The sequence below is a fragment of the Zootoca vivipara genome, chromosome 8 (assembly GCF_963506605.1).
Source record: "Zootoca vivipara chromosome 8, rZooViv1.1, whole genome shotgun sequence".
Taxonomy (NCBI): Eukaryota; Metazoa; Chordata; class Lepidosauria; order Squamata; family Lacertidae; genus Zootoca; species Zootoca vivipara.
Window position 1 is genome coordinate 6,278,655 of NC_083283.1, and position 24,681 is coordinate 6,303,335.

The window sequence follows — 24,681 nt, forward strand, 5'->3', positions numbered from 1 at the left end:
ATTCACTTTTTAAAAAATTCACATTTTTAAAGAACTCTTTGTGTGGGTCAGCAAATGTTGTCTCTTGTATTCATGGTCTTCTATGACAACAAATTCATAGAACTGGAAGGGAAGGGAAGGGTCATTGGATGCACAAAGTAGCTCATGCTCTGAGATAGAAGTCTTACCACTTCTGTGTGCCTGCATCTTGCTATTAGAGCCATGCCCCAGGGATTCTTCAGGCTCTGAGGGCTGGCTCACTTAAAAAGGCTGTGTGAGATAGCATATACCAGGCTCAACATGAACATCTGAGGATAAGGGAGTGCCTGAAGAAAGTGTTGTGACTCTCCACTTCTTCTTTGGCGATCACTCGTAGCTGAATAAGGATGTCTTCCATGAACACGGTCTTAAGTGTGTCCGTAAGTGATTATGGAGGCCAATTCTGGATCCACATGTCCTTCCACAGTGGGGACATAGGTTTCAGGGAGGGAGTTGATCATGGTGAGGATTTGCCAAACGTGCCTTCCTCTTAGTGCGTTCCTCCCTTTCGTCCTGAGTTTGAATGTCTAAATGAGTGAGCTGATAAACAGTAGCTACGCAAATTCTGGAGGAGCTTAAAGGACCTGATCAAGAAACAAAAAAGTACCACAAGTATCTTCAAGAACCAGGAATAAGACCAAAGTGAGCTCAACAAATGACATTCTCTGGTGGTTCTAGGTTTCGACAGTCTTTATTTTAGAAAGTACATCCTCTTGGTAGACCAACAGGGCTTCTAGCAGGAATGACACTGAGAAGAGCTGTTTCTCTGCTCCCATATCTTTCTTTCTTACTTTGCCAGACCTTTATTAGGCATTACAAGTATAAAAGGTAAAGGTACCACTGACCATTAGGTCCAGTCGCGGACGACTCTGGGGTTGCGACGCTCATCTGGCTCTATAGGCCGAGGGAGTTGGCGTTTGTCCACAGACAGCTTCCAGGTCATGTGGCCAGCATGACTAAGCCGCTTCTGGCAAACCAGAGCAGCGCACAGAAACACCATTTACTTTCTCGCCGGAGCGGTACCTATTTATCTACTTGCACTTTGACATGCTTTCGAACTGCTAGGTTGACAGGAGCAGGGACCGAGCAACGGGAGCTCACCCCATCACGGGGATTCAAACCGCCAACCTTCCAATCGGCAAGCCCTAGGCTCAGTGGTTTAGACCACAGCGCCACCCACATCCCTACAAGTATAGGCCATCAAAATTTAAAATATATACAAATAAACATGTAAAATATATAATAACGAGGATTTTCATTGGGATTTCTTCCAGCTAAAAATTCACCACTCTAAGAGATACTGTTGACAACAATTCAGCCACCCTTGCAGTTACTTCTGGGTTAGAATAGATAGATAGAATCTGATATTTTTATTGTGCCATGATGTTAGACTACCCAAAAAAGGGGATAGCACAACTTTGTGTAGTTGGTTGTGCAATGGGCAGTAGAAAAGAAAATGTTCTACAGTGTCCAGCACATTCAAGAACATCCGCAATGTCTGTCATTTCTGGGGATGTTTAAATATTTGCCCTTGATTAAAGCTGAGGGGGAAATGTTCAATCGGGCTAACATAAAGGGCCTGCGTTGGACTGGAATTAGTAATTTTGAGATATAAGTGACCCTGTTATCTGTTGTATTTAAACCATAGAATCTGGAAGAGCAAATTTTATTTACAGCTGACTCAATGTTTTGTTTTCCAATGTTCCTTAATCTGGTTTGAATATTGAGATAAATATATTGCTCACTTGAATTATACAAGAGTTCCAAGTCAATACCAATAGATCTGATTTTGCTGTGGAAGAGATGGAAGCATCCGGATTTATAAGAGTTCTTAAGTAAGTCAGAGAGCAGTCTCGAAGGTTGACAATGAAAATGGCAATGCAACCAGGATTTTATAGTGCTAGCTCACACCCAATATTCCATTGTGTATATAGCTAGTTCTGCACACATCGTCTCATACTTGCTTGAACTTGGGAGCCCCAGGATATGTCTCAATAACTTGAATGTATCTTATCTAAATCACTTTTGGCTTGAAAAATCTACATAGCAGCTGGTATAAGTTGGTTACCTTTCTGAAAATAAAAGTGAGCTATTGCTGAGGAGGTACACTTTGCCTGTTTTATAGCACTTGTGCAATGGTTTGACCAACCTGAGTTTTTTTGTCTTCTGCTCCCATATCAGCTTTGCCAGGCTAGAAGCAGTAGAGTTCTGGCATCAATTGTATCTCAATTATTGTGACCCCCTTCAATTTTCCCTTTTTCTTTCTAGTTTATTTCTTTTGTGTGAGATGCACCCTTTCAGGCAGATACTTGGGCAATGCTCTGGCTGTGCCCTACCATAAAGTTTGATGGAAGTGGCATCACTGAGAAGAGAAGAGGGTTCTTATGGAAAGATGACTTTACTTTCCTGGTGCAGCTTCTGTGATTGGCGTCTCTTACTCTTGCATAGAAGCTAAACAGGCTAATGCTGCTGACGCAAAACAGGCTAATGAACATCACTGTCCAGCTGCCCATCTTCACTCATCTCTCCACCTTTGGGCTGGAAATGAGGCACAGTGGTTGCTTAACCGCAATGAACCTGCAAGCTGCTAACTCCCATTGAGAGAGAGAGGAAGTAGCTCTGCTACCCAGGAGCTGAGGCACATATTGGAGACCAACAAGTGTTTCTCTCTCTCTCCATCTGAAAGGGTTTGCTTCAGGCCTCTCAACATGAAAGAAAGACCTGAAAAAAGGCCCTTCTGCTCATAAATTTGTTGATAAATGGATGACAGTTCAGGAGCTTCTTGTGAAATAGACCTTAGTCCACAAAAGCTTATGTCATAATACATGTGTTAGATTTTAAGATGCCACAGAAATCTTTGTTGTTTAAGTAGACAAGGCATTTTCCATTGCAAGAAAGCTAAGCAAACATCCATATATTATGGATATACTTATTAGCATATTTTTTCCTAATCCTTTGTGAAGTAAAGATGCAAAAAATGGTGCATGAAATCACTCATATAACATGATTCCTGACTTCAAAACGAGAACTCCTAAGCATCTTGCATTGAAGTCACTTCAGGCAGTGAGTGTGCCTCTAATAGCTGTACTTTAACACTGTCAAATTACCTTAAGGACGTTCTGATGCTTTTGCAGTAATTCGGTTTCTATTCCAAACACCAGCAGGTCATTCTAGTGCTCTGACACCTGCTGGCCTTCAAGGCAAGGTGTCCTAGAGACATCTCCAGTCCTCAAAGCCCAAATATGATATTTTGAATGATTTAAGCAATGCTAGATTTTCAGTGGCAAACGTGGGAATCTTAACCCCTTGTGTTTGCCTGACATGCAAACTTTTTGGACTGGCTTACTTCTGGGTTGCACAGGTTCTCCCTTTTGGCACTAGTTGCTCTTGGCACTTTTAAATTATACCCATACCTTCTGGCAGCAGTTTAAGTGAAAGACCAGATCTTGGCAACACCCATAGCTGGGCTGTGGGCTGCCAGTTTGAACAGGGAGCTGAGATGGAAGTGAGAAACATGCATGTAGTGAAAAACCCTTCCTACCTTAGTCTCATCTGTGTTTTTCTAGTGGCACCTGGTAACCAAGGCAGGTCCGCTGCCAAAATATGTTTGCTGAAAATTATTACTTGGGGCACAGTTTCAATTCTGCATTTCCTTCCTTTTGAAATTCAAACCCAGTGGGGATTTTAAGTGAGAGAAAAGCAGTGGACACTTTGGACTCAGTCTAGGGATGGGGAGAAGAAAGCCAAGCTACACAGTTGGATGGTCTCACTGAGGATGGTGCTGCGGAGCCCCAGATGTTTGCCCAAAGGCCTAGCACTAATGGAGCTGGGTTTTTTTTTTATGTAGGAGTTTCATTAAAAACACATCAACTTCAGCATTTGTTTTTGTTTCTAGGATTCTGCAATTATTTCACTTTCTTCTCCTTCCATGTAAAAGAAAGCACTTCAAAGGAATTCACTTTTGCTTTTCAATCAGTTTTGTACATAACAGCAGGACATCATCAGTTTTGGGATATAAAACAAAAGAGTGAAATCTGTACTTTGCCACACTTTACGAAATATTATGTCACCAGCAAAAAAAAAAAATATTTTCAATACTACAAGTCTGTCTTAAGCAATGTCAGCTTTCTGAAACTACCGATTTTAACTCAACATTTTGTTAATCAGGAAATGTTTGTAGGGTGTTTTTCTTCCTTTTTTTTAACATATTGCCTAATGATTATTTTCTAGACATGACATTAATGGTTATACAAGTTGTCCAGTTGCTATGTTCTGGTGATGTAAGATTAGCCATAGTGTGTATCATTTGGTTATATTAAGCAAAAAACAAATTGTGTGACTGTGTGAAATCAGATAAAAGGTTAGCTAACTTACAACAGATATACCCATAAATTTCAAGGTAGAGTTAATAGTCTGTGAATGCAGCCTTATTCTTCTTTGGCTCTCTGGTGAAACAAGTCATAGTGCCACATTATTTTGAGCCAATGTCCCTCTTAACCACAGGTGCTTAAAGCAGTGGAAGTAAAGTGCAGGAATGGCACCAGTAGTTCCGAATTTGGTGCATAATGAAACAATTGCATGTCCCTTTTCATTTACCAAATGGAATCCATTCATAGTAAATCCCATTACTGTGTGCACTGTACCTAAAATATGGTTGTGTGAATTTGTTTTTAAATTGCATTTATAGGTGGTCTTCCCCCCCCCCTTTTTAAGGCAGATGTTAGGATGTACCATAACTGACTGTAATCTTTGAGATCATCCTGTTATATTTCCTAAAGCCCCTGTTGCATTTACATCAGGGTAGCCAGAGCAGTATTATTAGTGGAAATACAAAGTGATACTTGGTGCTCAGCAATGGAAAGGTAATAGAAATCAACTGTATATTTCAGTATAGAAAAAAAGCAGATTTAAACTTTTTACTGTTGTTTTTGTAGACGCTGGAAGCCATCTTGAACTTCAAATACTCAGGAGGTCCAGGACATGTCGATGGCTATTACAGGAACTTGTCTCTGGGACTTCATGTAGATGTGGAGCCATCTGTCTTCTTTACACGTGTTAGTACTCTGCCCGCAACAAGGTGTGTTATTTTTAAAAAGCTTACTTTTGTGTGGGAAGGGGGAAGGATTTCCTTTATATAACATCAGTATAGCAGCAGCAGCAGCAGCAGCAATATTGGGACAGCAATCTTATTCCTGCAATATACCAAAGTAGATTACTATTAATTGAGAAATAGTTTCCTCTTGCATGTTCTCAAGGGTCCCATGTATCTGTACACAGCTAAAGGCTAGTCAGCAAAAACGAAACATTTTCTTTCCTTTTTTTGAACCAGTGTGCTTATAATTACATAGAAGTGACCCAGTGCATCTGAATGAAGCTGCCCAAATGACCTAAAGGTTGGCCGGTATATGGCCTTACTACATGTTAATTTCCAATTTCATTAAAACCATGTTAAAGTCTAAAGAATACATCGGGGCTTGCAGAATTATCTATTTCTCCTCTTTTATTCATGTTACAATTAATCTTTGCTTTAAACAAGCTTTTTGTTCTTTTGCTCTCTCTATCATATCAGTATTATTATTATTATTATTATTATTATTAATTTCCTCTTAAAGTACTTAATAATTTTGTCACATAGTATTGTTTTTATCATAACGCAAGCCACATAATATAGCTGAGAATGGATTTCAGTGAAAGTTAATGCTTTCATTGAGTCTACTTCAGCATTTTATTTTTGCATAATAGGCAGTGTTCAGTAGAAATACCAGCATATATAAATTCACTTAGTACTCCATCAGTGAGGCATTCACTAGCGCAGTAGGACTTCCATTTCTATTCCCCACTGTGCACCCAGAAAAATATGCTCCCCAATCCTCCAGAGCTGATTTTGAGGATGTGGCAGTTGGAAGGGAGAGAAGAGAAAGAAGAAGCTCTGTGACATGCACAGAAGTTTGTTGCACCAGCAGAGCTTCAGCAAGGGATACAACCCTTAGTTTATAAGCTAAACCGTGATGCCGTTCAGCAGCACACCGAGGCTCACAGTGTGTCAAGAGATACAACCTTTTTGAAAATGAACAGCAACTCAGTGAAAGTATGAAACAAAGCTCTCACTCTGTTTATTAGAAGAACTGTATGTTGCTGCTTTGGATTATGGCATTAGTCATATAAAACCATGTTGTGTTTTGTTAGAGGTCAAGAAACCTCCTAAGTACTTTGTTGAGCTAGGTCCAGAAATAATATGGATGAATAAATCTTTATTTAGGTGGAGATATTGCCAGAATTATTTTATGTTCCTTCATTTTTATTTTTATTTTTACAAAACGTCTTGTCACTCTACAAGTATTGATGTGAATGTGCATTTAAATACTCCTTTTTATAGTGCTCATTATTTGTGGTTTTGGTGACATACAGTGTTCCTGCACTTCTACAAATTTCCCCACTACTAATACAAATTGCATCTCTGTCCACACATCTGTGAACTGGTGTTATTTTAAAAAACAACTTGTTTCTCGGTTTATGATCCACACTGTCCGTTGATTGTAAGACTTGAGCACTGCAAATTATAAAACAAAGTTATATTTGTTTTAAACTGGTGCAATTAATTTTGCTTGAAATCACATATTTGTATAAGTTATGAGCTACTCATGAACTTTTGCCTAGCTTTTAAAAAGTTGTTTTCAGTATTTGCAACCTGGTTTTCCATATCTGTTTTCAAAGCAATTTACAAATAATACAAAAGTGGCTTTTTAAAAAGATACCGGTAATTGCAGATTGGAGAGATTTAAGTAATCATATCATCAGTTTCGGTGTGGCTCTGCTAGAAAGTACTCATCCATCTTCTTCTTTAGAATCCATCTCTTAACTTGGGTACATACTTTAGCTGAGATTCTTGAATTGCAGGGAGTTGGACTAGATGACCCAAGGGTCTCTTCCAACTCTAAGATGCTATGATTGCCTTTCTGTCATGTTCTCACATTGCAGTTGTCAGTTGTCCACTTTAATGTATCCTGACCATTATTTCCCTATGTTCCCCCCTTTCCTGTCAGTCATAATACAAATCAGTGGACAGTTTCAAAAACTGTACATTTCTAGGTAATCTAACTGTGTTCAAGCCCGAGTTCTGGAATGTGATCCTTCTGATTGGACATATCCCCCACACTTTAGCCTCTCTGTTTCATATCTGCTTACCCTTCTTGAGTCTTGGTCTTCATCAGAGCCTTGAGACTCCTGTTCCACAACACAGTGGCAAGGCCACAATACGGGTACCTCATTAATTGCTGGGAACATCAACCTCGCCATGTGGAAATCCCTTGCAGACGACCACGGTGCCTGTAGACAGTCAGGTTGTGCATCCAGCCACTCTTAACTCCTCTCCCTAGTCCAGTTCCCAGGAATGCTCAACTCTCCTGTCTGCCTGTATTTCATTTCTAGCAAAAAATACACAGCCATCCCAGTCTCTAGTTCTCACATGAAGATTTCCCTAAAAAAAAAACAACCCACTGACCTTTTCATAGAAACAGCTAGCATTCTGTAACAGAATCATTCCTTTCAGCAGTTACAGTGTTTATGACCATCCCATGACAGCATAGCAGGCTTAGACTCTTCCACCCGTGAAGAGCTGTGGAAGAACCTAACAGCAGAAGACAGCCGCTTCTCAGTTTATTTTTTTTGTCATGCAGCATGGATATAATATACCTTCTATTGGTTTCATGCATTATGAAATAGAACATTTTTGCCTGTTGGGAGAAATTTGGCGGAATTCAGCTGCTTCTCCTAATGCCAAAAATTCAACAAATCTGCCTCTTTCCAAACTGGAGCAGTCTGTCATTTGGTTCAGTTAAATTTTATGAGTTTCTATTTTAGCGTTGCTAATGAATAAAGCAATAGTAGTTGCCTGTCTCATCTCCTCTACTCAATTGAATTTAGTTTTTTTCCTCTCTCTTCCCGTGATGAATGCTTTATATATTCATTTGCTGATGAAATGTTTTTCAGTGCTTAAAGATTTTATCAAGTTATGATAGCACCGTAATAGATTTTAATTCTTTAAAAAATGGTGCTTTCTCAAAATGACTTGCGTAAACCTAGAATGTGTCAGATATGCACATCTAGTGAAGAAGTGTGGTTAAGGCAAATGGAGAATTAAAAAGTTTAAGGGCGTTGTGTGACCCATTATCCAAACACAATTACTTATAACCCTGACACCAAATGCATACATCAGTGGTGTAGCCCTAATGATCTGGATTTAGGACCATCAGCTGGTTGCAAACACTAAGATATTAAGATCCATTTTTAAATTGTACATTCTTCCCTCTGCTACTCTCACTGTTTGTACAATAGGATGATTTTTAACAAAATAAGCATTGCCTTAATGGACCTTGACACCCTAACAGATATCACTGGAGTAGAGATTCAGCCTGTTTTGTATGAGGTTGTACTCCCTTTGAGAAACGTGGTTTGCAGTTTGAGAGTGCTCCTAAATGCAGATTTACTGTACATCTGGGCGATCATGATGTGGCAGTGACCAGCAATGCTTTTGCTCAGTTTAGGCTAGTATACCAGCTGCACCCAGTCTTGATCCTGGCTACAGTGCCTTAGTTTCATCAATGTTGGATTACTGTAATGTGCTCTGCAATGTGACTGCCTTTGGAAGCTGCAATTGGTCCAGAATGCAACAGCAAAGATTTCAGTGGATGCCATGCAGCCATTCCTCAGCTTTCTTGCAACATCAGCACCAGCTGCTAGTTTGCTTCCAAACACAATTCAAAATGCTAGTGATTACCTTCAAAATCCTAATCTGCTCCCTGGTTTGTGCATACTCCTTCTCCTCTAGCATAGCTGAGAGGATGAGTTCAGACACCTTAACTATGGGTTTCCATGCCTTTAATTGTGGATTCCCATGTTATCCACACCAGAAATGGCAGTTCGTGTTAACTATATACTTTGGCCACCTCATGAGAAGAGAAGAATCCTTGGAAAAGACCCTGATGTTGGGAAAGATTGAGGGCACTAGGAGAAGGGGACGGCAGAGGACGAGATGGTTGGACAGTGTTCTCGAAGCTACAAACATGAGTTTGACCAAACTGCGGGAGGCAGTGCAAGACAGGAGTGCCTGGCGTGCTATGGTCCATGGGGTCACGAAGAGTCGGACACGACTAAACGACTAAACAACAACAACAACAACAACAACAACAAACTATGGGTTTCCATGCCTTTAATTGTGGATTCCCATGTTATCCACACCAGAAATGGCAGTTCGTGTTAACTATGGTTAGTTTAAAGAAGCCAGCTAGAGAAATCAGTTTGAGCTGTTTTAAATAACCATAGGTAACTTGAATCACAGTTTGAGTTTACAGATGACACAAGAAGTCACAGTTAACTAAAACTGAAAGCAAACATCTCCATACTCATCTCAGCTGTGTGGACGGAGGAGAGAGGAGGAAGAGAGCACCTGATACCAGAAAGAAGCTAGGCTCCCTGACATCTCATTAAACCATAGTTTACTGTGATACTTGAATTTGAACAGCGACTGGGGCAGGATAACGAAAATGTTAAATAATCACTGCTCTTAAGAAGTGCTGAGATTTGCTGCAATGGAAAAAGAACATTGACTTGATCACAGACTGTTCCTTTCCTTTAATAATAATGATTAATGTTTTTCTGGTATCATAACTCTGTGATGATTGTTAAAACCTCAACATTGTTTGTTTAAATCTCTTCAAATAGTACCCGCCAGTGCCATCTCCTCCTTGATGTGTTCAACTCAACAGAACATGAGCTCACAGTTAGTGCAAAGAACAATGAAGATCTAGTTTTGCATGCTGGGGAATGCCAGCGGTAAGTTCAGAGACAAAACACAGCTTCTTAGTTTCATCCCCTTCTTTTCCCCCCCCCCAGTCCTCCTGTATGCTGCATCTCTGTCTCACCTTGAATGTAAGAAGCTCAGAGGCTCAGAAGTGCATGTGATTAATAAGTAAGGGTAAAGGTAAAGGTAAAGGGACCCCTGACCATTAGGTCCAGTCGTGACCGACTCTGGGGTTGCGCGCTCATCTCGCATTATTGGCCGAGGGAGCCGGCATATAGCTTCCAGGTCATGTGGCCAGCATGACAAAGCCGCTTCTAGCAAACCAGAGCAGCACACGGAAACGCCGTTTACCTTCCCGCTGTAGCGGTTCCTATTTATCTACTTGCACTTTGACGTGCTTTCGAACTGCTAGGTTGGCAGGAGCTGGGACCAAGCAACGGGAGCTCACCCCGTCACAGGGATTCGAACCGCCGACCTTCTGATCAGCAAGCCATAGGCTCAGTGGTTTAACCACAGCGCCACCTGGGTCCCGATTAATAAGTAGTCTCCTAGAAATAGAATTGAATAGTTTGAGACATGTGTGGGGAAACAGAAAGAAATAGACATTTTGTTCATCACTTTTTTAAAAAAAATATATATGTATTATAGCAGAATATGAGAATACTTGATGGTACAAGTTTCACTGGCCATTTTGTACTCAGAGGCACAAAGTGATAATTGAACTCCTGCCATTCTGGAGTTTGGACATTCTAACTCGAATGCTTGCTTAGAAGTCTCAGATATCAGAAACAAAAAATTGATGTTCAATTTAGTTTTCAGTGTGGTCCTGACTACTCTCTTTTTCTAGTAGCAATAAAGTCATGGATTTTATTTCAGATTATGGCTGGATTTCTGAATTGAAGATTTCACACTTTATAATCTCGATAGCGTCAGTTTTGCCGAGCAAATTCTACTCAAAAAGAATGTTTGGTTCTGTACTTTGGAGTAACTTTAATATGGTTTGGCAGGTATTTTAAAAAGTTATGAATATAGTCACTATCGCCTTGGCAGTGCCTTGGTTTGTATTTACAGATGTGAAAATATTAAAATTTATGATTAAATAATATGTGGTCATCAATAGCGGTACATGTAGACCTACTTTTGGTAATTTATTATGCTTTTTTCTTGATCATCATACCATTAAAATCAAGTTTCATGAAAGTAATTTGTAATTCAAAGTGGAAGGTGTCACCTAAGCATTTAAATTATATGTACAGAATGTCTGGCATTGAATAGTCCTGAACTAACTCATTAGTGTGGAGATTTATCAAAGTGATGATCTCAGTAGATTTTTCTTTTGTGCTGCACCTCAAGTGTTTCATGAATGTGTGGTAAACAGATTTCAGAGAGTACCTGGAAAAGACATTATACTTGATACTCATTTTAAAAAGGCGGTATTGTCTTGACTTCCCATTATATACTCAGATGCTGTAACATGATCCACACAAAATAAATGTATTTCCAAGTATAAAGAAACCAAATGAAAAACGAGTCCCCTAAAGCTGATGGCTTGCTTCACTTTTACCTGAATTGCTTTCACTTCTCTAAAATGATTTTTTTGTATATAAACCTCCTCTATTCTGAGAAAATTTGTGATGATGTAAAAGTTGAGATCAAGTGGGAGCACATTTTTCTGAAAAATGGTATAAAATGAAAAGGATTGCATTTAGGAGAGGATGGGACTTTATGTATATACCGTGAACAGCATCAATAACATTTTCCATAGTTCCATAGGACATTATTCTTTGTGTATTTTTCAGTGGTGGGAGAGCATCAGGCATATCAAATGGCACTTTTGTGTGATTTAACAGCCTGTCAGATTTTTTTTCCTTTGCTGAAGTGTACTACTTACCGAAGTGTACTACTTACCTCTTTTTTAAAAGGCATTTTAAGGTTATGCCATAGAAAATTTCCAGTTAAGGGGATGTACTGTGATCTTAACACTGAAGTAGAGTGGATTACACAATTCAAATGAGGTGATTCATTTGTTTGTGGTGGTGATGGGTATTGTCTCTATCCTATTCAGCAGCTCCCCAACTAAGTCTTAAAGGGCAAATTGGGTAGCTTAGAAAGTTTTCAAAAGATTTTTGGAGGGGATGGGAAAGAGGTTGTTGAAGAGGGGAAAACCTAACCGAAATGCCCATTATTTGGTTACCCATGAAATCTTAGGGATAGAAACTAACCAGTTTTTATGAACTTGGGTTCAGCTGGCCAATTAACATGGTTGTGGTTGGGACATTTCTACCATTTTGTTAATATCTTGTGTCAGTGTGAAATATTCAAGCGCTTTTCATTTGGAGTGCTCAGATCACATCTGTAGTTTGCAAGACAATGTGAGTGCCCTTCTTGAAGATGTCCGTGGGTTCCATATGACTCTTCCCAGTTATTGGGTTCTGCACCTGTAGAAAGTGTGTTCTGAAGTTGCATTGAGTGAAGACTTCTCTAGAATTGCAGCAATTAACTGGTTTCCTAGAGCTAATATTAGCCTGAGTACCATGTGAAGTGAATAAACAATAGCTGGCTTTCATACCCTGCTTATGAGCTTTAGGAGTTACCTGGGTAGCTGATGCTGAACTAGATAGGTCTTGTTTGGGGAAATAAGGCAATGAGGAACTATAGTAACCTCAGCCTTACTTGCTGTCCTCATATAACTCTCTTCAGGGTCAGGATATTCTGCAATCCCGCCAGTTTTGCAAGGCTTTGTTACCTTTATTCAATAAGTTGCTTATAGCTATTATTGAACTTGTGAATTGCCCAAGGCGATTTACAGACATACCTTTAAAAACAGCTGAAATGATTTTAAAACGTATTACAAGAATAGTTTTATAAATAAAAGTACAGGTGCAAAAATAAACATCATCGGATTAAAAATAAAATGAACACTTAAGGCAGAGACCCTTCCATCATACTGGAAAAGCTTATCGAAACAAAAATGTTGTTGGTTGTTTACGGAAGGTATAGATAACAAGCGCTTTTATGTGTTGGAAGTGACATTTGTATTGGTTGTTATTAACACTTCTCAGACAAACAAACAAATTAAGATACGGTAATATAATTGAATAAAACAAGTAGAGAAATATCAACCTGTACTTTATTGGGGTTTATACCTTCCCAGTGTCCACAGTATTTAATAAACATCATATAATGAGACAATGAGTACCCAGTGGTCATGGAGTACCCAGTGCAAACCACTTTTGTGATGATGTTCCCCAGGTGAGGATTAAATATGGGACTTTAATTCCTGTATAATCCATTTTATATGAGGAGGACTGTTAATGTCTGAAGATATGGCTCATTTCACCTACATTTTTAGCATGACTACTAAAAGAAGAATGATTGATGTGTGCTCGTGTACACATGAAGTAACACTTCATTTAATGTCCCGAGGATTTCTTGAAATAAGTGCCGTATTTTTCTGTGTATAAGACGGGGGTTTTTTAACCCAATTTTTAAAGTTAAAAAACATGGGTCGTCTTATACATGGAATATAGCAATTAAATATATAAATAAATACGGTGCTGGCTCTGGCAGTTGCAGTGGCGAGCCGAGGGGCCTCCACAGTCTGCCTGCCTGCCTCCCCCCACTCTGCCTGCCCTACAGCTGGGAGGGAGGCTGTAGGCAGTTCGTTTTTGCCGTGCAGCGTCTTTGCGCGGCTCTGTAAACTAAGAGGGATGGGTGGAAGGCCGCCTGCAAGGCGGAGCTGCCGATCAAAGATATTTCTCCCCTCTGTGTCTTTCCTGTGCCTTTTGCATGGAGGAAAGGCACAGAGGGGAGAAATATCTTGATCAGCAGCTCCGCTTTGCAGGCAGCCTTCCCTCTTCCTTTGCATGGGTGGGGGAAGCTATGGAATAGCGGGTGGGCGGCACAACGTTACACAAGAGGAGCCGTGAATTTTTTTGCACTGCTCCTCTTGTGTAGCGCCTGCCTGCCTGCTATTCCGTAGCCTCCTCCACCTTTGCAAACTCTGTAAATGAAGGGGGAAGGCAAAGCGGAGCTGCCACCATTAGACAGTACACAGTACCACAATGTCATATATCAATAAAATTTACAGTAAATTTCACATATAAAGAAAGTTCACCACTCCCCCCCTAAAAAAATCTCAACAACTGTGATCCTCCCCCCCAAAAAGCCCGACAACTCAGGAGAACCCCCCCCCCCAAAAGCTCAATGCTCTGGGCAATCCTCCTCTAAAGCTGCAGAAAAACTGTGCCCCCCCATAAAGCTCAGGGTTTCTGTAATCATCAAATCAAGATTAAATCCAAGCTCTAGGCTGTAATGTTTGTAATGAGAAAGGTCTTGCTTTCTGATATTTATTGGGGCTGAAATAGGGATCAGAGGGAATAATGCTGTGGTGTCCCAGCATGCACTCACACTTCCTGCTGTATTGTGGGAGCTGTTGTCTCCCAACCTGCACTGTGGAGCCATTACTGTAACTTCAGAGTACCTGCATTAACAGTTTTTTTATATCACTAGCCCATACAAATGTCAGAAAATAAAAAAAGATTGGCACATTCTGCAAGATTCAAGTTAAAAGTAATCAATTACATAAAACAACATGGAAATGGTAAAGCTTCAGAGAGAAAGTTTGGACCGCCTCCCACTGTGTGCATGATCAGAAAGTGGAGAAAACAGGAAGAACGTCTGCTCAAAATGCCAAATCAGAAAAGGTCCTTAAGAGGAAAACCAGCAAAATGGCCAAACTTGGAGCAGAGGCTTAAGACATGGATTATGGAGCCTGAATTCTCTTAAGCCTGAATAGTAGGACAATTGCTTTGGTAGGAAGCAGCCTTATACCAAGTCCCAAACATTAATCTGTGTTACCATTTTTCTGCAGTATTTTTTGGCTACAAACTAGTCTTAAGTAAGAACATAATAATATTCTGCTAAATCAGGCCAGTGGCCCATCTAGTCCAGTATTCTGTTCTCACAATGGCCAACCTGATGCCTGTTTGACCATTTTTGTTGCCTAGCTTCATCTACGTTGGCAGCCCTCCCATAAACAATCATGAACAAGAGTCTCTCAGCTGAGCCTTTACCTAATTTACTTTAGCATTCAGGTGTGTGTTAGCATCTTAAAAGCTTTGGGGCATTATTTCTTAAACATGGTGACGGGACTAGTGAGTGCTACATGGAAACTTCCGATACTTCCTGAAGAATTTCTGTGACTCTTTTTCAGCTTTTCTGATCATAGTGACTGTACTTTTTTGTTGTTGTGAGTCCTATGAGACCAAATAGATGTTTAATAATAATAATAATAATAATAATAATAATAATAATAATAATAATAATAATAATTTATTTATACCCCGCCCATCTGGCTGGGTTCCCCCAATCACTCTGGGCGGCTTCCATGTTTGTTGTATTAAGCCTGAACATACTGCAATACCCAATGAAGAAGCCATCTAGACCTTTTGTAGAGCCAATATAAGAGTTATTGGGCTGGCGGCGGGAGAATTCCAAAAAGAAACAATTAGCCATCAAAATTGAAACTCCGAGCACACGCTCCATCTTGAGCTTACTTGCTTTTAGCACAAAGAATGTAATTTTAGGGCACACAAGAGAAAGTCTGTCTCATCTCTGATGAATATTAAGTGCTTTGATAGTCTCATATTTTGAATATTTGAATAGTACTGTGACAGGAAGAGAGGTCTTTGCCTAATAGCTGTAATTGTTCTCTCTGATATACCTGTCTTGTGTTGCTAGAAATGGAGCTTATCTAAGGCTAATATCTGGTAATCCAGAATACCTTTGTGTGACTTATTAATGCCCTATCTCCATTTTTAAATAGCATTGCATTCTTTTATTTCTCTTTTCCCCCTGAAGCACTAATGATCTTTTTCACACGTCAGTATTTGCTCAGGTTTTCTCATTAAGTTTTATAATGGAAACTTCTTCTTAAATAGATTCTTAGGAGGAACCTAACAAAATCACTTAGTGATGTATTTAATCTACTCAACTTTTCAAATCTTTCAGGTGTGATGTGGAAGAATATGTTTTAAAGTACTAATTAAGCAGAGGAAAAATAAATGCAAAGTGTCTTGGTAATTTGCAGATCATTGTACATTTTATGGGACTCCCTTCCAGTTGAGGTCCAAGAAACCCCTTCCCAGTGGAAATTCTAGCACATACTAAATACTTTTTACATTATTATTTCAGTAGGCATTTTATCTGAGTTCTGAATTTATAGGGTTTTTTCCCTTTCCTTTTTCTACTGAGTTAATTGTATATCACTTTGAGTCTGTTGTAATTAAGCGGTATGTAAATGGTTGAATGAAATGAAATCCATTTCAGTACTACCCATAAGTACTTTCTTTCATTAAAATTACATGAAATTACAGCAAGTGGGTTTTTTTAGCAAGTAGTATCTTCCTCTTAATATGGCATGTAATAATTTAGCTCACATACAGTGGAGAACATTTACCGTATTGTAATAGCCTCCACACCAAATGCTTTTTGCAAAGTATAGCTACCCTGTTTCATATTCGTTCACTGAAAGAGATGTGATCAGAGGGACTTTTATAGCAATAGCCATGATGCTATAGAATAGTCTTTCCTCTGAGGTGGAGTTCTGTTTCCTTGGCTGTTTAATTTTGGCAGGTATTGGGTCTTTCTAGTTAGTGCTTGTTAAAAATTGGTGGCTATTTCTGTTTTTAGCTAGTGCTGTTTGTGTGTGCTTTTATTGAACAGAGTTGCTTTGTGTTACAGGTGTGCAAGATTTGTATCTTTTCTAAGACACGCTGACCATGTGGGGAACTGACGGTCTGGTGGTGGGGTATTATATATGTGTGTGCACATACCACAGACTTGCCATTTCTAGGTATTTGCAGATGCGTGTCATTAATAACAACAAAGACATTTTGTGGAAATTGGCTTGGCTATTGAAAAGAAAGAGAGAAAGTCTTAATATCAGCAGAATGGGGGCTCTCCTAGTAGTACCCATGAGAATTCATGGTATACAACGAAAAAACAATGGCAAGGGAAACTTATGGAATATGCAGAACTGGCAAAACTAACAGAAAAACTACATGAAAAGGACAACAAAGACTTTAAAAGAGAATGGGAACCATTTACAACATATACGAAGAGGCAACATAAAGAAATGGACTCATTTTCAGGGTTTGAGTAAAGAATCACAACTGTATAAGACAACAGTATAATTTATTGGGAACATTTTGGGGAAACATTTCATTGTTCTGCCCTTTGTTTTACATCACACTGGGCTTATTTGGGAAGAAGGATGATTCAGAAAAGAAATGAATGAACAAATAAATAAATAAATAAATAAATGGGATTGTGCAGAAACATTGGATAACTTTTTAATGAACCAACTGTTTAGGACAGGAATGGGGTTTCATGTGACCCCTCCAGATGTTGTTGAACTCCAACTCCCATCAGCCCCAGACATTATGCTCAATGGTCAGAAATGTTAGGTGTTGATATGGAGGGCCACAGAATTCCAGTCCCTGGTGCAGGATAACAGTTATTTATTCTCTTTTAAAAATCAAGCAATACTCTTGCTTTCCCCTCCGAATGAGAGAGTTAAAGATTTATGAAACTGAAGCAACTATTCGTGGCAGACTTTCTGGCTTGCGTGTATCGTTTATCACAATAAAAATAATGTTTGGATAAGTTAGTAAATGCACAAAACCTACCATTAGCTGTACCTACATCTATATTGGCTCCCAGTACGTTTCTGAGCACAGTTCAAAGTGTTGGTGTTGACCTTTAAAGCCATAAATGGCCTCGGTCCAGTATACCTGAAGGAGCATCTCCACCCCCATCGTTCTGCCCGGACACTGAGGTCCAGTACCGAGGGCCTTCTGGCGGTTCCCTCGTTGCGAGAAGCCAAGTTACAGGGAACCAGGCAGAGGGCCTTCTCGGTGGTGGTGCCCGCCCTGTGGAACGCCCTCCCATCAGATGTCAAAGAGAAAAACAGCTACCAGATTTTTAGAAGACATCTTGAAGTCAGCCCTGTTTAGGGAGGCTTTAATGTTTAATAGATTATTTTATTTCATTTTTCTGTTGGAAGCCGCCCAGAGTGGCTTGGGAAACCCAGCCAGGTGGGCGGGGTATGAATAATAAATTATTATTATTATTATTATACCTTGCTGCTCTGTTCTGTTTGTAGTCTTTAAATGGCTTTGAAAATGCTCCTTTCTTTGGCAATTTAAGATTGTGCTGGCTTTGGGGAATCTAGGAGGATTTGTAGAATCTAGCACTGGACATCAGAGAGTGTAAGAATATAATGCTGGGTTGTTTTATTGAGAGATATGTATAATTCTGCACTATGGTGGGCACAGCTTGAGAGGTCATCTGTATTCTTACTGAATGACTTGTTCTCCTTTTGAATAACTAGAGTTTTTCCTTCTCATTTATCTCCAGATTGAAATATATGTCAGTCAGCAGTGTGAATGGCAGTACTATATTAATTTATCATTTGCAACAGTAGGCTCAACCTTTTTTATATAGCACCAGTATGCCTATACAGCTCATCAAAGGTATTAGTTGATGTTGAGGCAGAGGGATGATCTAATTATGGAAACCGTGTCCAATTTGTGCACCTTTCAGAGTTTACTCCTTCCCAGAAAATAATTATCTTCCCTTAGCTAAATGATCTTGATTTTGAGTAGGATGCATTTCAACTAGAAAATGCGGCAGAATTCACTAGAGGCAAGGGGGAAATAGCTGACTTGTCAATCATAGCTCTGATTTCACTCATTGGCTAAAACATTGAATGATTGAAGCAACCATTTCACAGAAATTGCTTACACTTAGCTACATACCTTTCTACAGATTTATTTTTAGAAAAATTAAATCTGTTTGGGGCCGGCAATGAGGGCCTTTGTGAGTGCCACATGATTGACCCTCACATTAACTTTATAGTTTGGTGGGGCTTTTTTCCAAATTGGAAGATATTTGGAGGGTCTGTCTTGCAAAGTGCCCTGGCTATATTCACAAAACGTGTTCTGTTTTTGCCCAATTTCTTAATGACCTATATGTTAATTATATGATGTATGTAAATTATGGCTGAGTTCTGAAAGATATTGCCTACCATCCATACCTTAAAGATTTAACGTCGCTTGGCATTAGGCAGAGTGTGAAACAACAATGAAGATGTTAAACATTTTTGTACGGCAGGTTTATGCTGCTTTTGGAGTAGAAGGGGCCAGTAACTAATTCTTTACATAGTGTCAGGCTACCAGCAGCATCTTCTGTAACAGATACTGCATTTCTCATTAATGGTAGCTTGAAATTGCCTTCAGTTGCTATAGTAACTATCTCAGCCTTACACACAAGATTTATTCTGAGAAAGGTTATTGCGGGAAATGCTGCTAATTGGGATTACCTCAACCCCCCATGTTACTATTTATAAATCTTAACAAAAGTTCTACATATTAATAGCAGAATGGCAGATTTAATTGCAAATAAAAATGTTTTGTTGCTATCATTAGATTTTTAGTTGATTTAGTGCCAGCTGACCCCACTGTGTTTTACCAGATATAAAACATTTATGGTTCTTGGGTCAGTGGGTTTAAAATAATAGGGGGGATTATTTGTGTTTATCATGGTATGTATTTTGTGTTTTTATATTTAAACCACCCTGTGATCTTTGGATGAAGGGCAATATAGAAATTTTATGAATTAACAACAATAATAGTAACAATAATCATAATAATCCTCTGAGCCAACAATAAAGATGGTAAAAACACCTGTTTAAGAACTGTTTTATACAAATTTTTTGAATTTTTCCCCAAAAGAAGAAATTGAAGGAGTAATAAACAGTGAAAATAATAAGCAGCTGCATGTATCTCTGATGGTCTTTGGAGGTTACTTCATCTCTATTAATTTCCACCAAGACAGCAAGGCTCAGATATGGTAATTGTTCTGTCCATCTCCCATGCCGTTTTCAGCCTTTCCCCACTCCTACAGGTTTCCAGGGTCAATAAATTAGAGATGAGAGAGAAAAAGGAGGCACTCCTATGGCAAGAAGAACCATAGGATGAGCAGCTTAGAGTGCAGTGGATCTCTGATTCAGCCAGCTGATTTCTGGCTCAGCTACACTCAGCCAGTGTTAAGTCCCCAAGCCTGCTCATCCAAATATATGCTGGTGTAACTTGATCCAAGGTCTCCCCTCTCCGCAAAAGGGGCATTTCATGAGCATGATGGGGGAAGAACCAGAGAGGGAGGAGTTAGGCTGGATCCTAAGCCCATTCAGTTCGGTTCCTAGCAACCTGGAATAGAACACTATTTTAAGGGGTTGTTTTCTGGCGGCCAGAACAGCAGCACCTGCTGGCTTAATTTACACCAGCTTTCTTTATGGCAACTTCTTGTGCATAGGATTTGGTTCTGGAAGTTGGCTGGATGCACAAGTTTTCAGCACTGTTGTTGTTGTTGTTTAGTCGTTTAGTCGTGTCCGACTCTTCGTGACCCCATGGACCATAGCACGCCAGGCACTCCTGTCTTGCACTGCCTCCCGCAGTTTGGTCAAACTCATGTTCGTAGCTTCGAGAACACTGTCCAACCATCTCGTCCTCTGTCGTCCCCTTCTCCTAGTGCCCTCAATCTTTCCCAACATCAGGGTCTTTTCCAAGGATTCTTCTTTTCTCATGAGGTGGCCAAAGTATTGGAGCCTCAGCTTCACGATCTGTCCTTTCCAGCACTATAAATGATAAATTATATGGGAGTTTAATTGTTTAGATATGTATGTTCTGAGCTTAGCCAAATGTAGGGAGCAATCTTATACACCAAAAGCTGGCGTAAGTTCAGCCAGTTTCAGCCAAGCCAGGATGAGCAAGTTACGCCGCCATATCTTTGGCTGAGCCAGGGTTGGGGACTTTGTGGTTCAGCCAGAGATCAGCTGCATCCTTCGTTCTTAACCCTGGCAGATCTTTGCCATAGGATTGCTCCCTTTGTGGTCTTGCATCAATTTAGACATTTTGATATCAGACAAGTGCTTTTCTTTCTCAAATAAAAGTTCAGTTCTTGAAGGCTGTCTTTAGTGGAAAAGTTGAGCAGCTTTTTCTGCTGATGTATTTTCACTAACCAAAACACTGCCTGATCATTTCTTAGCATTCCTAGGAGATATTTCCCCAATGCCCTTAGCTGCACATTTAGATTTCTGCATGCACACTAGGGCTTCAGCTGGCCTTCTCCAGCATGGAGTTCCAGAATCTTGGAAACTACATTGAATTTTGATTGGGTTCTGATTTCTTTTAACCACAGAGGTAAGCACTTTTTCTTAATGCAGAGAGGTAACCTAGGGAGAGAGGGCAAATTTAGAGCCCATCTCCCTGACATAATGTCTATGTCTTAATAGACAAATAAAAGTCTTGTCCTATTGTTGGTGTGTTTCTGCATGAAGCAGGCAACTGAGAGGAGGAAAAAAATAGCAGCATAATAGCTATAAAAACACTCTTATCACCTTGGCGGAGGTCATATCCACATTTTGAAAAGCTCACTTTCTCCAGTTTTTATCCTTAGGAATCAATTCAGGCACATGAACAGAATAAAGCAATAGACCCTTCAAAGAAGCATAATACACAGCAATAGTTTACTTAATCTGACTACCGTATGTCTCTGTATTCACATTTACTTTCCCCCCCCAGCTCACTTTGGCTGCATGGAAAGATAGAGTGACCTGTAACTGAAATTTCCATAATGAAAATATGTGTTCTGAGTCATCACTATTGAATTCCTTGGCGATTCATTCTTTTAATCCCCTCCAAGCAACATGAAGCTGATTTCAGGTCTCCAGAGGCAAAGCTTTAACTCTGATGACTAATGCATAGATCTGTGGAGAATATTGTAGAGGTCATCGTATTCCCCCCCTACCCACCCTTGCTCTTCAGTTTTACAGTGTGAGCAAACTCTCCTTTTTGCCTGAGAAACTGTGAATCAAAATGAGAATGAAGCTGTGCCTATTTCTGATTTTGATACAGAAACAGTATAATCAGTGCGAGAATTCCATTTGTGCACTAGGTATTCAGTGCTTTTCTAGCTTGTGCATGGCAGCTAACCTCCTTCAAGGCTTTTTATGCAGTGCTCATTGTGAAAGTATCTGGAATTAACGCTATAAAGAAACATGCTTATCCAAAATATTATTATTGTTATTATATCTTAACCAGTGAGCGGAACAGTAAAATGACTCAATAAACATCCCTAAAGTCATTTAAATGCATCTCAAATGTGGAACAAAACGTTGGCATGGGGAAGCCTTTAACACACAAATGTATTTATATAAAATCATCATACAATTAGGAAACAATTTCCTAATATTCTTTTTTCTTTTTCTTTTGGCTAGTTGTTCAGAAAATTTTATCTCCAACAAACAGTTACTGTGAGCATTCCCCTTATAATTGTTCATGTCTGTGTTTATGTGCTTTAGATAGAGCTATGAAGGTGCAAAAATCACACCCACTACCCACAGAAACATTTCCCTTTTTTAGCCAGGGTATTATTTATTTCATCTTTCATTTCTGCTGAAGCAAAAATACTTGGTTATGTTATTTTATTTACTTATGTCTATCCTGCTCTTTCAGGCTTTCAGGGCAGTGTTATAGATGACAGATAAAAATAAACTTTACATGTAAATTACTCAACGGACTAAAGGCTCTTAAAATTTTGATTCGTGCTTTCTGATTTGGTTGACTGCAAGACAGGCTGTAATACTCCATCTTGAAATAAGTTCAAGACCAACTTGGCTCCTTTCATTTGGACTGTAGATGCTAGATTAACATGAAGATAGGCACTTCAGTTATCTCATAGCAAGTATGTTCAGAACACTGTTCTAATTACACCCTCCACAGCCAACACTGAAGACCTCACCTGTCAGATAAAATAAATGATTATATGCAGCATATAAAATGCTTCAATTGCATCTGGCTGAATTCCATGCTTCTTCTTTTTTACCAAGCAGTAAAAATAAGACAAACACCTGTTAAGAAACTTATTTTTAGGTCATGATTACAGATAGAAATATGCCTGGTTATGGAAATAACTTTGTTTCATTACTTATGGTGTGATTTGAAGCTTCAGAATATATATTCTTCCATAGAAGAAACCTTAGTTGTCTTCGACTTTCTCTTTCTACAGGCCACTCTGTTACCTTCATTACCGTGCTTTTTCTACTCATATTTTCCTAACACGAGCAATATGGAATTAAGTTTTAAATTCTTACTTTTTAAAATGATGTGGCTCAGTATTATTAAAAGCTTGAAAGAAACCCCTGCAGAGGCTGCTGTAATGTAACTTCCATAGCAGCTATAGGCAGATATAGTAGCCATATTCACATGTAACACTAAACCCTCGCTTGTCTTAATGTCCGAACCTGTCCCAGCTAACTAAACAAAGTTATTTTGGTTGATGTAAAGCCATGGTTCATCATTGGCTTGTGAGTCTTTTCTATGGCAGCACCCTGACTGTTGAACACATTCCCCCTGAAATTTGCCTGGCATATTGGTTGTTGGCCTTCAGATGCCATTGGGTAAATAATGCATTTGGTTTGATGGCCTTGTTCCTGACTTCTGTTTTTTTTTAATTTTGGTTTTATTTACTCCCAATAGATTTATGAATTCAATATGGATTTTTAGCTCACACTTCACAACAGCAAAATATGCAATTATAAAATAAATAAAAACAGTTACAAGCATAAACAAAAGAATTGAAAACAATTTTGGATATATAAAAACAATGCCATTGCCTATTAACATTGTTGTTGTTATATTTCATCATCAGGGTGCACGATCCTTTCCAGAGTACAAGAGGACAGAGTTTGAAATCTGCAGAGTGGAAAGAAATCTATGAGAATTTCTGTCAGGTGCTTGGAAAACCAGCAACTGGGAGAATAGCTGCTCTGTACATACGTTCAGTTTTCAGTAGAAGGTTAATTGGTGATTTATCACTTATACTGAATAGGTTCTATATTTGTGAAGATCACTGAAATGTCACAATATTAATTTTTACAGATATATTTTTAGTCTGCTTTTAAAGCACAAGTTTCACATAGCAGCTTACAAATAACTTATCTCATTGAGTAAATCAATACAGTTTTACAACCCAATAAAACCATATAAATTTTGTTTATATAGCACTAGTTGTTAAAGCTAATCCTAGATTTTTAAAAAAATCCCCAATATAACATAGTCGTACTAAAACCAGAGTAAAAAGGTATATCTTTAAAAGCTTGAATAAAAATATGAGAGTGAGTCTAAGTCCATATGACGTCTGATTTCATAGTTGTGAGACCATCACTGATAAGACGCTGTTCTGCATTCTTGCCAACCTTCTAATTTAGTCTCGAGTCATGTGAGCAGTGTATCTGAAGGATGATCTTAAGATGCAGGCAGGTTGATACAGGTGGAAGTGATCCTTAAACTAGCCTGATTCTAAACTGCTCAGGGTTGTGAATGCATTTACGAGCCCTTTGAAGAGTGCTTATAAGCACACTGGCAGCCAGTTCAACTGGCACAACATAGGTGTCATGCGCAGCAGTCGTTATTCACTAATAGAAGTAAGTGAAGCGCTGGAGCACTGGCAATAACATTCAAAGACAAATCAATACAAAATTAATCAGAGGCAAAGTAGACACAGCCTTTCCTTTGCATGCTGCCAGATCAGGAGCAATGCCTGCTTTAAGGCTGAATTATTGGGAAAAAATAAAACAGCATCTTATCTTATTAAATCTCCTTGGATGGAAGGTAACTAGAGGGTATAATATATACAGTCATACCTCAGTTTAAGTACGCCTCGGTTTGAGTATTTTCAGTTTAAGTACTCCGCGGACCTGTCTGGAACGGATTAATCCACTTTCCATTACTTTCAATGGG

The 24,681-nt window shown here is 39.2% G+C and overlaps 1 protein-coding gene across 2 annotated transcripts in view; it reads left to right on the forward strand.

The window, feature by feature from the left end:
- The window catches only part of TRAPPC9 (trafficking protein particle complex subunit 9), a 247,185-nt gene that overhangs the window by 66,229 nt on the left and 156,275 nt on the right, over positions 1-24,681 (forward strand). For both annotated transcript variants that reach the window (XR_009557981.1, XM_060277575.1), the window contains exons 18-19: positions 4,953-5,095; positions 9,739-9,849. Coding sequence is in view for 1 of the 2 variants with exons in the window: in XM_060277575.1 (XP_060133558.1) it covers positions 4,953-5,095; positions 9,739-9,849 (254 nt within the window). In the remaining variant the exon portion in view is untranslated. The remainder of the gene's footprint in view (positions 1-4,952; positions 5,096-9,738; positions 9,850-24,681) is intronic.